This window comes from Rattus norvegicus, chromosome 4, assembly GCF_021556685.1.
Source record: "Rattus norvegicus strain SHRSP/BbbUtx chromosome 4, alternate assembly SHRSP_T2T, whole genome shotgun sequence".
Classification (NCBI taxonomy): Eukaryota; Metazoa; Chordata; class Mammalia; order Rodentia; family Muridae; genus Rattus; species Rattus norvegicus.
The window spans coordinates 124,411,763-124,426,008 of NC_141537.1; the positions used below are offsets into that span (position 1 = coordinate 124,411,763).

General features: G+C 53.4%; 1 protein-coding gene across 41 annotated transcripts in view; it reads right to left on the bottom strand.

The window, feature by feature from the left end:
* Positions 1 to 1,360: 1,360 nt before the first annotated feature.
* Iqsec1 (IQ motif and Sec7 domain ArfGEF 1) overlaps positions 1,361 to 14,246 on the bottom strand; it is a 319,742-nt gene continuing 306,856 nt past the window's right edge. For 8 of the 41 annotated variants that reach the window (XM_087659258.1, XM_087659270.1, XM_087659267.1 and 5 more), the window contains 8 exons: positions 13,896 to 14,035; positions 13,511 to 13,540; positions 12,150 to 12,275; positions 11,063 to 11,162; positions 10,409 to 10,570; positions 9,639 to 9,815; positions 5,780 to 5,829; positions 1,363 to 2,781 (listed from right to left, as the gene is read on the bottom strand). In XM_087659258.1, coding sequence (XP_087515384.1) covers positions 2,737 to 2,781; positions 5,780 to 5,829; positions 9,639 to 9,815; positions 10,409 to 10,570; positions 11,063 to 11,162; positions 12,150 to 12,275; positions 13,511 to 13,540; positions 13,896 to 14,035 — 830 coding nt within the window. In that variant the 3' untranslated portion in view covers positions 1,363 to 2,736. 41 annotated transcript variants of the gene reach the window in all.

Genomic DNA, 14,246 nt, shown 5'->3' on the forward strand with positions numbered 1-14,246 from the left:
CTGGCATGGAACACTATTTCAGAGTCTAGGGAGAGCAGGAAGAGCTGGTCCTATGAAGGAGTCCAGAGGGGAAGGACTTGAAGGGTTCAGAGAGGAAGAGCTTATAGGATCATGGGGCCATGCAGAGTTCTCATGCAGAGAAGGGATGTGTAGGCATCAGAGCAGTTGAAACCAGCAGGTGAGGACTGTATACTTCTGGGGCTGAGTGGCCGGACCCATGCACAGCCTGCTGCAATCAGATGGTCACAGGAACAAATCCCTGCCCCAGGTCTTCTACGTCTCCCTAGCGAGGCTTCACACTGTCATGGTCGGCAGTGGCACTGTTGAGGACAGTAACAGCATGATGAAAGCCACATTCTGAGCCTGTCTGCTAGTGTGTTGACCCAACATCTTCATCTCCCAATGACAGTTCATTCTCAAGGGCATTTTGTCCAGTCCAGCTCTAGGCTGGTCTACCATCAGATACAGCCCTTGTCCCCAAGGGAGACAAGTGACGAGTACAGCTTCAGGAAGTCTGCCTGCTCTGTAACTCAGCCCTTCCAGAGAGCCACAGGCTGCAGCCTGGTGAGGTTTAACCTGGGAGAGAACTGGAATGGCCTAGAACAGACTGCATGGTTCACTTCCATGAGGATACGTGTGGTGGTTCTGAAGAAGACCAACAAAGGGTGCTCTGGGAATTGGACCCTCAGGGAGTTCAGCATATTGAGTAGATACATCCTGGGTCAGGAAATGAGAAACCACACAAGCCAGCCTCACACATCGCGTTAACCAATGTGGAGGATGGGCAGTTTGTCTTGAGCCTCTTAGATACCTTGGGACTGAGCTATCTTCATTCTTCTTCACTCTCTTCCCTGTATGTTGCTCTCGGCCCCTGGTAATTCCTATTAGCCATCTCCCCTCTAGCTCAGTGAGAGCCCTGAGCCTCAGCATTTGCTGACACAGACATGATGGACATGGCTCAACACTCCTGGCCCCTCATTTAAGTCCCTCAGCGGCAACTTCAAGAGGAGTTCATTAGGGGTTTTTGGGGAAGCTGTGTCCAGACAGGACAAGCCTGGTCACATTATCTGGAGACCAAGCCCTGCTGACCAGAATAGAATGACCAGAAAAAGTGACACTGTAAGTGAGGTTCAGGATTTATGGGATCTCCCAGAGGACTCCAGGCTCAGTGATACTTTGGTTGGGCCTTCCTCACAGTGCAGATGGCAGTCACCTACCTCCCCCACCACAAAGCAATAGGGTGGCTCTCAAGTCTTTGAACAGCACAGATGCAAACCCTGATGCTTAACCCTTTAAAAAACCCAGAGGCTTTAAAACGTGCTGGAGAGGTCACTCCACACCAGGCAGCTGGGGACAATGATGGCACATTAGGGTGAACTTTATTTTCACATTACAACTCACTTGGGAGCTTCAAAAAATACAAATCCACAACTTCACTGTTGTCCCTGGAAAGCCCTTTGTGATGTTACCAGCTGCCTCCCCTAAGGTATCCCATCTGTCACCAGTTCCACAGACAACCAGATTAACTCAGGTAACTAGTGAAGGCCCTAAGTGTATCCTGACAGTGGTAAACAGAAGTGTATACTCAGGGCCTCTGCCTCTTCTTATCTCCCCTCTCCTCAGTCAAGGACCACAGTGCCTCAATGCCATAGCTGAGTAACAGGCAACGAGGGACACAGTACACTAGTAGTTTATGCTTTCCAAGCAGGCCCAGGCACATCCTATGAAGACGTCCCTATCTGTAAAACAACACAGGGTCATCACCCTGACACGATAACCTTTAGAGTTAGGAACGCAGAGAAAGACTGTGTATGCTTAGAAGCCTGATCCCCGAGAACCCACCCACTACCCTCAGCTTGTCTCTAGGACACATGGAAGGCAGCATGGGAGCAGCCCAGAGCTGGCTAGCCATGAGAGTGCAGGACACTGGAAAGAGGGAGGCCCGGCTCCACCCCACCAGGTAAATCAGGCCGCCTTTTGAGTTTGTTCCTGAGTGGTGTCCCTTCAAAAAGAGTGAGAGTGTATATCTAACAGCCGTGTCTTTTTCAGAACAATCTCAAGGTCACGGTTAACTTACCACTGGCTCAGAAGAGGGTGAAAAAGAAAGCCGGCATATTTAATGTTACCACTCCAACTATTTGCCAACAGTAACACTGGTATATTTTGTCAATGTACAATACAGAGAGCACAGCCCCTCATGACTGGTGCCAGGTCACATGCAGCACAGTTCCTCTTCCCTGTCAGACAGTGTCTTTAACTAAGGACAGACAGTACGTGGAGCGTAAGCAAGGGATTCGGGCACTGTGAAGCGGGCAGCTCCTCGCCAGCTGGCCCCAGTCAGATACACTATGGTGGTCAGTTCTTTCTGTGCAGATGACAAGGGAAAGATGAACCATGCTGACAGAGGATGGGGCAGGCGGGTCGAGCCACTGTGAGTCAGAAGGCTGACCTCCACGTTGCAGGATTTGCTCTCTGCAGGGATACAAAGTGCTCAGTTTGCAGATCTGCTGGTACGTGACCTCGATGATGACGACATGAAGGGGAGGGAGATGGGTGACCCAAGCAGGCCAGCAGAGTGATGATGGGCCAGAGAGGGCTCCTGATCTCTCTTGTGGTTGGGCAGGCCCCGGTGGCTCATGAGGTCCTAGACGCAGCCCACGGTCAGGCGGCAGCTCCTTCCATTCTGAAAGGGCCTCCGCGCAGGCAGAGACCACAGGCAGTCCTCAGGTCCTAGGCTTAGGAGCACAGCACTGGAGGCTGTGATGGCTGGAAGGGCTGAAACTGTAAAGTACAGCCCATGGGTGACTCAGGCACAGGAACATGGGCAGCATGTGGCCCCAGGGGAGTGCATGGTGTCACACATGGAAGCAACGAGAACACAGCTGGGGCATGTGGGGCCTGGCAGCTCACTGGACCATGAGAGCAGTGGGGGCTTCACCTGGCCAGGGCCAAGCACTCATTGGCCAGGTGCAATGATGACACAGGGGTCACGAGCACATGGCTGCATGGAATTACAGTGATTGCTGTTGCCACTCAGAACACAACACGGGGACACACACACCGCCCTGGGCCGCCCAGCGCTCACGCCACCCGCCTGCTGGGGCTGGGAACTGGATGAGGGAGTTATGGAAGATGAGTGGTCATTGTGTTGGGATGGAATCCCTCTGCCAAGTGTGCCCTGGGAGGATTGTGGGAGGGGGGAGGATCGTGGCTCACCATGTACAGAGGGAAGGAATGTAGAGCATGGAAGATCAAAGTTATGGCAGCCAGTAGAAAGTGTCTAGGGATCTGTGGGGCTGAGATCTGAGACAGCCAGCTCTAGACTGGTTGCCCCAAGTACTAGGGTAGAGTTGACTGCACTTTGCCTAGTTGCTTACTGGAGATAACAGCAGTTATAATACTGGTTACTTAGAATAGTACTCTGTTAATAAAATAGGGGGCTATACAGAGCAGAGTGGGGTATTAGACAGTCAGGTGCTGTGTTACTTGGCACAGTGAGTCATGAGCATGTAAGGTTTCAGCCAGGCTAGGGGGAGTCTCTTCGTATGAAAATATGGAAGGATCTGGGTTTGTTCTAGTGGGGTTTTTGGTCTACTCACACATTTATCTAGACTGACTTCCTGTCACTTAAGTGGCAGTCCTTAGGAGGTCCCTAGTGCTAGCTTTGTGGATGAAATGCTTATCTTCCACACACAAACACTACCTATACAGTATGTATATATGTATTTATATATTTATATATTTATATTATATAAAGTTTACTTACGTATTTTCATCACCCATATCAGGTCTACTTATTATTATTATTATTATTGTTTTGCCCACTGCCAATAACAGAACAATAACATAGCCGGTCTGGGGTTGGTTGTTTTGTCTGACTTTTCTATGTTTTCTTTGCTAAGATGGGTTTTCAGATGTGTGTAGAGTCAGGGGCTGAGGGCCTACAGGGTGGGAGGCAGTTCCACTTCTCCTTGGTCAGCGCCATGTCAAGGCCTATGGTGGCTGAGGCCCAGCCTTGGGCTGAGGGAGGACGGGGTGCCAGGGCTAAGCCGGAGTGGGAGCTCTGCTCCATGGAAGGCAAGCCCATGGGCCCACCCAGGCTATGAGGGTAGAGGGAGTGGAAACAGTGGTGCCTTGGGCTGGTCTGAGGCTGGTGCCTGGTAGGCCTTCGTGTGCCTGGTGTGTGGGAGGCGGCTGCCTAGGCTGTCTACACAACTGTGCTGATGCCGCTGGGCTTGGCCTTGCTGCTGGTGGGGGGCGGTGGGGCAGGGGGCTGCCCATGGTGATGCGCTGAGTGCCCTGCATGACCAGGATGAGCTGTGGGCAGAGGCGGGTGGCTGTGTGCATGGGCCCCATATGGGGGGTGCCCGCTGTGTGGGCCATGGTGGTACTGGTGGGTGTGCTGCAGGTGGGGGGGCGGGTGGTAGTGGTGGTGGTGGTGATAGGGCGGGGGGTTCTGCTGCGCATGGCAGTACTGGGCGTGATGCCCATGCAGTGGGCCTTCTGAGGGCCCAGGGTGATGGGCGTGAGGGGGTGCTGGGGGAGGGGCTGAGGGTGGGTGGGCCTGGGGAGGGGGCTTCCCTCTCCTGCTCCCAAACAAAGAACCCAGGAGAGAGGAGGAGTTAGGCACGGGCTGGGGGGGGCGAGATGGGCACTCTCGTGTTGAGGTCGCTCTCCGGCGCATGTGAGGACTGCTAATGATGGAGCCCTAAAAAGGAAATTCATAGAAACCAAAATTAAAAGATCTCAAAGCACACAGGCCAGACCAAGTTTTTTCCAAATTCAGAAGTCACCCACTGAACTGCTAGGCCTGAGGGTAGGAAGGATGCGGGCTCGGCCTGTGAAGGGGCAGCTGGGGGCTGGTCCTGATGGAGGCCAGGGGCATCTCCTTTCTGTCAGACAGCACGAGGCTGCTTCTGCTCATACTGTGCTACTGCCAGACTGAGACTCAGCCCACATGACAGTAGGTAGGGTGTTGTGAGCATGTGAGGTCAAGGAGGGATAGCGAGTGTGGAAAAGGAATAAACCTGGTTCCTAGGAAGTTGGGCCTTACGCTCTCCTGGGACCTCTGCCCATGTGGGGATCTAGAGGTGTCTGGGGAAGGTGGTATCAGACAGGTAGGACCCTATAACCTTATCCTTGGGGGTAGGGGTGGGGAGCATGGCCTAGGTCTTTCCTTGCAGCTGCCTGTTACAAACCCAGGAGGAGTAAAGTCTGAAGGCCGAGTCAAGGTGTGGGCGGCAGGGAGCAATGGGGGGACTGATGAGAGCTCATGAAATCCACACTGACTCTTCCTTCCTCTCAAAAACTCCTCCTGTGAGCTAGCTAAGCGATTCCATTGTGTCCTGACCCCAAACACACAGCCAGTAAAACTCCAGGAAGGAAGCGATGGATGGCGGAGCACAGGGACAGGCGAGTGGGGCTTACATCCCACAGTGAGAGCTGAGGATGAGTGAGGGGCGGGTGGCGCTGCGCCCGCCCCGGGCAGGACCTGAAAGCCAAGACGTTCTTCATGCTCAGGGACCACAGGGAACAGGGGTTAAGTGGAATGAGAACACAAAATCCACACCCTCCCTCTCCCCAACCCTTGGGTCAGAACAAGCAGTGAGAGGCATGGATGCTTCTAGGCAGAGAAGCTGCATGCAGGGCGGAGGCAGGCAGGGCGGGAGGGCCAAGTCTGTGTCTCTGCAGGAAGGGAAGGGAAGAGCAAAAAAAGACAACATAGAAACCAAGGGTGGGTGACACAGGATGGCCAGCTGGACCGGTGCTTCCTACTTACTTCCACATTGCTCTCTAGCGATCCCGCACTGCTGCGACGCCCTCGCTTCCCTGCCCAGAACATGCAATACCAGAGGTTAGACACGCACACCAGGCCTGGTGCCACTGCCACCTGCTGCTGCCGCTGCCACTGCCCAGAGCTGGGGCTGGCCCATGTGTCTGCCGGGTAAGGGGCTCGAATGGGCTCAGTGGGGAGGCTGGCAGCAGTGCAGTGAGGAGTTTTAAAAACAATGGCGTGAACGAACACTCGGCAAAAGGGAGAAGATGTTTTTAAAACTAGGTCCAACTTTGTAATGCTTATCCTCAACTGTGGTTTTGGGGGAGAGGGTCTGAGGTGGGGATGTGTGTGTGCCATCACCTCAGACTTCTGCCTGCTCACCTGACTCAGTGCCACCAGCCTCAGATGGGGTCTGGGGGTACAGCTTCTACAACAGCACAAGGCCCCATGAACCCCTGTGGATTTCATATATATATATATGCATATCCACATGCATGTCCACATATATATATTCCCCTCCTTGCTTTTCGGGGTGGAGCAGTTGGTCAAGGGGAAGCTGAGATTTGGGCCCCTTGTCCTCTGGGGCTGTGGTTTGGTTTGTGCAGTGCCCTGGCTCCTGAGTCTAGCTCCCCTACCCAGAATACTGCAATGTTTTCTAAGTTCAAAAGTATCTCCAAGGACACAGCACATAGCAGGTACTCATCAGAGGATGCTGTCTATGTCAAAGGGAGCTTGGCTCTTCCAGTAGCCCACTTGTGCCTTAATGGTCCCTTCAGAAGCCTCTCCTTGACTTCTTGTATGAGAGTGCAGAGGCACGGCGCTGCGCTCCCTTCTGGATCCTCCAAGAGCTTCTGTGGGTGTGGCACTAGCTATGAGTTGAGCACCATGGTGTAAGTGTCAGAGGGAAGCATCATGGCAGAGACTCTTGGTGGGCACTGGAAGATGAAGAGGCTGCTGTGTGCCTCTCAGGAGGCCATGGCTTATCATTAGGGCCCTGAAAGCTGCTGCCCCTCAAAGGAGACTGCACAAAGTATCAGGTGGACACAACTATGGGTCTTTCAGCCTTGCCGTGACCACTGAGAGGACCAGTGTGACAAGCAGATGTGGAGGAGGAGATCTAGTTCCTTCTTTGCTTGTTGTCCCCTAGTCCCAGATCATGGGAGAATCTGAGTCAGAGGGAATACACTGCACCATGTAGACATCAGCTGCTGGGCTTCCTGGGGAGATGGCCCCTTCATTTGGTGAGAAGAAAGGTTGCTTCCCCATTTGCAGGCATAAAAGAGGGTAACCAGTGAAGTCCAGGGACATGGCAAAGGTAGACTCCGAGCTGCAAAGGATACACTCACTACTGCTTAGGCTCTTGGCCTCAGTTTCTCCATCTGTGAGATGGGTATATCCTCCCTCCAAACTGGTCTTGGGTGGCCAGGACAGTATTGCATCACATAGACATGATGCATGCCCCCTCTCTGCTGTCATTTTTCAAACAAGCTCTCAAACCCCTCATGCTTGGGGCTCTCCAGAAAATACCAGATGGCTTATATCCTGCAGCCCAAACTGGAGCAGAGAGAAATGATACTGCCCAGTGGGAGCTGTAGTTTCTTCAGTTTTATCTTCTCCACTTCTCAGCTTTCTCCACAATCAATCATAGAGCTAGGTGTTCACTGCTGCACCTCACAACCTGTTCAAACATTCAGGCCAATGAGAGCAAGGCATGCTGGGTGCATAGGCTCACCCCCTGGTCTGCATGGTTCACCTGAATGGTATCATATGGTCCTCAAAGACTCGGCTGCACTTCAGAGATAAGATGAGCTCTCCTTCTTGGACTCTGGCCCTCAAGCCTCACTCACTGTTGAGGACAATGCATTGAGTTGTCATGGTAGCTCTGGAAACAGAGCAGGGACTGCCTGCTCGAGGATGGTAGCCGAGTAACGGCATAGGCTTCAGACGCTGACTCCGGAACCCATGCTGCCCGCATGCAGTCTCTGCTGCCTGAACACTGTGCAGCAGGAGGTGATACAGCTGTTCAACACCACCAGTCCTCATAGATGGACTGCCCTGGTATAAGATACGAAGCCTCTGGGATTCCGGGGGTGACCTCTCTCGGGGAACTTGGTGCTTGTCAATAGCTGGGGAGGCCAGGCTGGACATGGCTACTACAGTGTCTGCCATGACAGGCTCTGGCTCTTGTGGCCAAGGTAAGAGGGCAGGCCTAGAGCTGGGGCTCCTTGCCTCTCCCAAAGGGAGGTGTCTGTGGATGAGCTTTCCTGTGAGCCATCATCCCAGGTTCTTGCTGGGCTCAGGCCTTGCCCATGGTGGATGGGCTACTGTAGATCAGAGGTAGCTGCTCTCAGGGTACCCTGCCCGACAAAGGCCTGCATCTTCATGACAGTGCACCTGACTTAGTCATCACCTCAGACAGCACAGTGGCAGCTGTGGAGAGTGAGGAAGATTTGGCTGCGTGTTGGGAGCTCATTGCCCAGGTCAAGTACCCTGCCTCTCCAGGTGCCCTGCCAACGCCTTCTGGGTCAGCTGCTGCTTCACTGGGCATCACAGGTGGTCTTGGTCTGGACTCAGATGCCTGGGACCCCTCCTGAGCGTTTTATCTCTGGAAGCCTTGTCTTTGTAATTCAGAGAGCAGCTGCATCAAGGTGCTCCTTGCAGGGATGCAGCCAGGGCATCCCTGAGCCTGCTGCCCTGGGCCTCAGTCACAGCAGGACCACTGCACAGACTCAAACCACCCCAGGGCCCAAGCAGTTGAGTGACATGGCTGGGTTGAACAGGACACTGGGGAGCTAGTGGTTCTCAACCAGGAGTGATATGACGTGACACCTGGCATTTCTGGAGATGCAACAGGTTGTCAAAACTGGGTGAGTGCTGCTGGCCTCAGTGAACCCAGGCACAGTGCAATGGCAGGCAGTTATTTGACCCAGAGTGTCTCCAGTGTCCAGGTTGAGAAGCCCTCGCTTAAACCCTCATGCTGGTGGTGAGTGTCAGATTCTCACTATGAAAAAAAAAATGACAAAAGCAAAGAAAACTCAGAGAAGGAGAAAACAATTCCTGAGAAATGAGAAAGCAGTATGAGGCAGAGCTGTGGTGAGAGGGCAGGCAGGGAGTGCTGGGCAGGCTCTGAGGGCCCCACAATAAGCCCAGATCACACTGCTCCGTGCATACTGACTGGCTACACACTTGTGACAGTGTCTGTTTCCTCTCCAAGGCTGGATGGGACCACTGAAAGCAGCTTCCTCAGCCTCACAGTACTCTCTATCTATAAGAAATCTAGGAGGCTTGAGGGTTCCTGCTTTCTGGGGTTAAGTGGCTGGCACCAAATTAAACCACAGAAACAAGGAAACGTCACTGACAGTGAACAGCTTCTAACATGGTTATCCCCATACACTGGAGCTAGTCACACCTACTGCAGCAGTGGCTTTGGGGTAACAGAGGCCTGGAATTCTCAGGAATGGAGCTCTAGAGGAAGCAAAACCAAGACAGTGAGTGGCAAAAGGCAGTTCCCAGCGGCTCAGTAGGCTTCACTCCATTTCATTCATTAGCATAGAACACACAGCAGCAGAGAGCACTTGGGATGCACCAGCCTGACGCTCTTAGCCTTAGAGCAGTTGGTACAGGGGAAAGCGATAAGGACTCTAGGAGAAGTGGGGAAGTGGGGTGCCATCCCTGGCTGTCTCGCACAGACTGTCCCCTGGACACTTCTGTGTTCCGCTACCATCCTGGAGTGCTCATGGACTTCTAAGAGCATTGTGTCCACACCCGAGCAGCCCTTTCCAGGCAGCACCATGACTGCCTGTACACCAGGCTCAGTCCTGCATGCACCAGCTGGGAGGGTGTTTCTCAGCCCAGCTCTTACCCGCTTCTGAGAGGTCTCTCAGTGAGCTGCTGAGGGCGCTGCGCTTGAGGCCCTCGCCACTGGCATAGCTGTCATCCAGGCAAGCTCTGCTCAGTGTCCCGTTGCCTGACTCCTTTTTGAGGCTGGAACATTGTGACATGCTGGGCCGCACGACACCTTTCTGCTTCTCGAGCTCCGCTGCAACAGAGCAGGTGGAACAGTGAGAGGCAGTGGCCACTGTCCTGGGCCCCAGCTCCGGGGAAGAGGAGGGAGACTCCTGGGAAAGTGGGGGTATGATGGCATCCTGGACAAGAAATGAACTCTGGGCAGTGCCTAGAGACCAGGCTGCCTGTGATAGTGAAAACCAGCGCTTGGGGCTCAGGAAGGCTGCAGGTTAGCCTGGATGGGGAGAAGAGTGCCCCACACCTCCCATCTACAGAGAAAGAGGTGGGGACAGTGTAAAGACCTAAAGCCAGGACCCTAGTGGTTACTGGGCCAGGAGGAGGATAAGGATTGAATGGCATAAGCCAACTCCACAGTGACCAGAAACAAGGACCAGGCTAAGACAAGCAGTGTGCTAAGGGGAAGGATGAGGGCTCCCCAAGCCCATGGTAGGGGAAGGGGTGGCATGGGGGAGAGAAAGACCTGGATATCTCATTGCTAGGCCTCAAGGAGTTCTAGCATCAACCACTTCTGAACATTGTCATTGCCATGAGACAGAGGCTCCCTGAAAAGACCTCTTGGGCCTTATGTGCTATGGAGTGCTTCTCTGTGTCTTGTTTGGGACTTACACTCTATCCGGTGTTTCTCCATCTCTTGCACTTCAGCGACAGACTCCCGTAGGTCATCAGTGAACTTCTTCCGGTCCTGAGGATTGGGAGCGTTGAAGTTTATTAGCACTTTGATATCTGCTCCAGGGACAGCAGACGTCAGCCGGATGCCATTGGGGTAGTCTGCAGGGGAGGAGAGCAGGGCTGTGGAGTCAGCAGTCACTGGCCAGGAATAAGTCTGATATGCACTATGATGGACGCTGAGGCAGGCTCTGCAGAGGCAAAACCATAAGCATGGCCTCTTCATAACATGGGCAACAGCCTAGCATGAAGCCTGTGGCCCCTGCCAGGCACTAAGTCCTGGAGGACAGTGGCATCCTCAGCTTAAAGGGTAGGCAGTGCTGTGCCCAGATTACAGAGCAGGAGTTCGTCCCAGGGTAATGAACTCTCAGCTTCTGCATGTCACTGGATGACTCACTGAATGCTTCTCTTGGACATGTCATAGATGTACTCACTTCTGCCTGTTCAAACCCTGGTCCTCAGCAAAGTACCATTCTACTTGTCTAGTCTGAGAGGGAAGGAGCGTATACCCAGAAGGCTTGCACCCCAGCTGAAGGTGACAGGGCCGAGGAAAGAAACATTCCTTGTCATACCCGACAGGTCCTAGGGACTCACACTGGTTCTCGAAGAGCAGGACCTGCATGCCGTAGAGGGAGAAGGACTGCCGGAAGCTGTACGTCACCGAGTTCTTCTTCTTCTGGAAGATCTTGGTGACCTAGGGCAGCAGACCTGGAGCTGAGCTGCAGTGCTGGTGGTATGGAGGCTGAGGTTCCCATGCCATTTGGCTGGCACCAAAGTCCAAAACACTGGGGATAGGCACCTAAGGCAGGATGGTGCTGACCAGAGGTCAGGGCTTGCTTTTAGGGACTGCTCCTAAGAGCAAAGCTGTCGTCTCCAGGATAACAGATAGCTAGAAAGCCCATCACATGTGAGAGGCTCATGAGGACACTCAGGGCTGGGGTAATTTGTTCAAGGGTTTGAACCTTCATGTCTGAGTGAGGTCTCTGCCCTTCAAAGCAGGCACTGTTACCAAAGAGACCAGATGCCAGCCAGTGCGGTAATTGTACTGGTTACCTTATGACATGATGACACACTAGAGTCAATATTAGAGTGGCAAGTCTCTACTGGAAGGCAAATCAATGGGGCATTTTCTTGATTGAGGTGGGTGGTGCCACCCCTGGGCCAGTGGGCCTGGGTTGTATAAGAAATCAAACTGAGGAAGTCAGTAAGTATCACTTCTTTGTTTTGGTGCCTGTCCTTCCTTCATGACAGACTGACCATAAGCTAAGCTGAACCCTTTCCTCATCAAGTTGCTTTTAATCATAGTGTTTTTCACAGCAACAGAACGCAAACAGAGCGGGGGTGGGGGGCACTTTCCTGCCAGCTTGGGAGTGCATAACCTGTTGAGCAGGGCAGAGTCCTATTGTGCCAAGTGGCAGTGATACACACTTGGGAATGACACATGTAGGTTCCCTCAAAGTCTTAGAGTTTTATGAGGCAGCAGAATGGGCCCAGATATCTAAGGCTCTCTGGAGTCAGGGCCCCCTGGCTGTACATGGGGCAAGGAACACTCCTGTTCATGGCTATGAGTTAAGATTCTCTCCAACTCAGATCTGGGCCACAGCCCTTGCTGAGGCATGGGCATATGGATACCTGGGTCCCCACGTCCCCACACCCGCACACCCCCACACCCTCCACATACCACCAGGAGGTCATTGAACAGGAAGATCTCTCGCTGGTGCAGTCCCAGCTTCTGGGGTTTGTTGGGGTCAGGAACTTCAAAAAGCCGGCAGTAGCAGACCAGTCGTCGATGGGGAAGAGAGAGCACCTGCGCAGGGAAAGACACCTGACTATGGTCACCTGTTCCCAGGGCACTCTGAGATTCTCGACCTCTGCTCTCTGGGCAGGACTTAGGTTGCATCTGCCATGCCCCCTTCCCGTGTGTTCAGCTGGCTCCTTAACATGTCACAGAGAACTCAGTGTCAGCGAGGAAACCATGCGCTCTGACTGCCCCCCAACACCTTTATCAGCTCTCTTTCTGCAGAGTCCTCCCTAGACGAGAAGACTGGCGCTCTCTTTCTGCAGTCCTCCCAGAGTCCTCCCTAGACGAGAAGACTGGAGCACGTAGAATTTAGAGTAGCAGTTGCTGCAGGACACTCTGATTTGAATCCCAGGGACACTTACTCAAACCCTACTTCTCTGGTGCCTTCTGATGCTGCTACCCTGAGCCACTCTGGGGATCTGGCCAGGGCCCTGTCATGTGCTTTGCACACATGCTGCTACAAGTATTGCCATTGGTTTACAGGAGTACCCCACAACTGCACCACAGCCAATCTATCACCCTGCACACCAAACTGTAAGCCAGTATTCTGTGGCAGAGGGAGCAAGCCATCAGCAAGGTCCAGCTTTGCTCTGTGGAAGTCCTGGCTCTAGCAGGATACAGGTGGTTTGGTAGTCAACCCTTTAGGCCTGCTCATAGGAAGTCAGTCAGTTGCCAGCTGCTTGGTGGAGCTGGTAGGTTTAGGACTTCATTTTGAAGACTGAGGGTAGACAGTATGGGCAATCTGGCTTGCTCAAGTAGCTCAGTGTGAGGGAAGATAGAAGTCTAGGCTGCAGGGGTGTGTGTGTGTGTGTGGTGTCCTGAGAGGACTGAGGACAGGTAGCTGAGCATACTGGAGACTGCCAGGCATGTACCTGCTTGTATACTCTGGGATGTGGGTAGCTGGGGTAGTAGAAGTATGAAGTGTGAGGGACAGGGACAGAGCTAGGGCAGAGCAAAGGATAATGGAGATGGGTGGAGGAGGCATAAATGTCCTCTTGGGCACATTGTCTATGTCTGGGGTAAGCAGGGTACCCACAGGTAGAGCCACGGCCCCATCTGCTTGGCTTGCCACCATCACCTTCGTTGTATGGCTAAGATCTCAGGACCCACAAAGGTGTGAGGCTGGGTAGCTGTGACATTGAGATAAGGCTCTCTCTGGAAATGAACTTGGACTCTGTAGCAGCCTGAGGCATGGCAGAAGAACTGTAGATGGGGCATCAGAAGAGCAGAGAAGTACTCACACAGCCAAGACCATGATGCAAGGATCCAATCTATAGGAAAAGACAACACACAAGAAGTGAACTGATGTTCCCAAAGGTGGTTCCCCCCACCCTCCGCAACACCTGCTCTCTCTTCAGCCATCAGGGTGCCCAGGAGTACTGCCCAAAAGAGGTTCTGGTTTGCTGTGGTCTCTTGGAGGATCTAAGGGCATCCCTAGGCCATTGTGGGGCAGGAAACAGACCACATTTCACTGTGGCCCATTAGTCACTTGCGGCCTAATGTTCTCAGGTAAGCAGATGCAAGAGCTTAGAAAAGCTCCAGCCCAGGCTTGGGAGGGCCCTTCCAGTGGTGGAAGAGCTAACCTAGGCTTAGACTGAGGGGTAGAGGACCAGGCCCACTGCATACCGGCTTTTTGCCCACGATGAGCTTCTCAACCTTCTGCACCTGGGACACGTGGTCCTCGTTGGTCTTCAGTTCTCGCTTACGGATCCGCTCATAGATCCCAATTAGTGTCTCCCGGGGAATGTCTTCACCGTCATCAACACCTGGCCAAGACAGGTGGTCAGACATGAGAGTGGCTGGGGTTTGGGCAGCTGTGGTTCCATGTAGCCTTGGGCCCCCCCAGGCAGACTAGCTGGAACCAGCAGACAAACATCCTCCTGGTTATCAGCAGAGCCACAGCCCTTCCAGGGCCCCAGTTATGGGTCCCCCTTAAGTTCTCCCGCCTGAGCCAGCAGGTCACAGAACAGGGCTGTG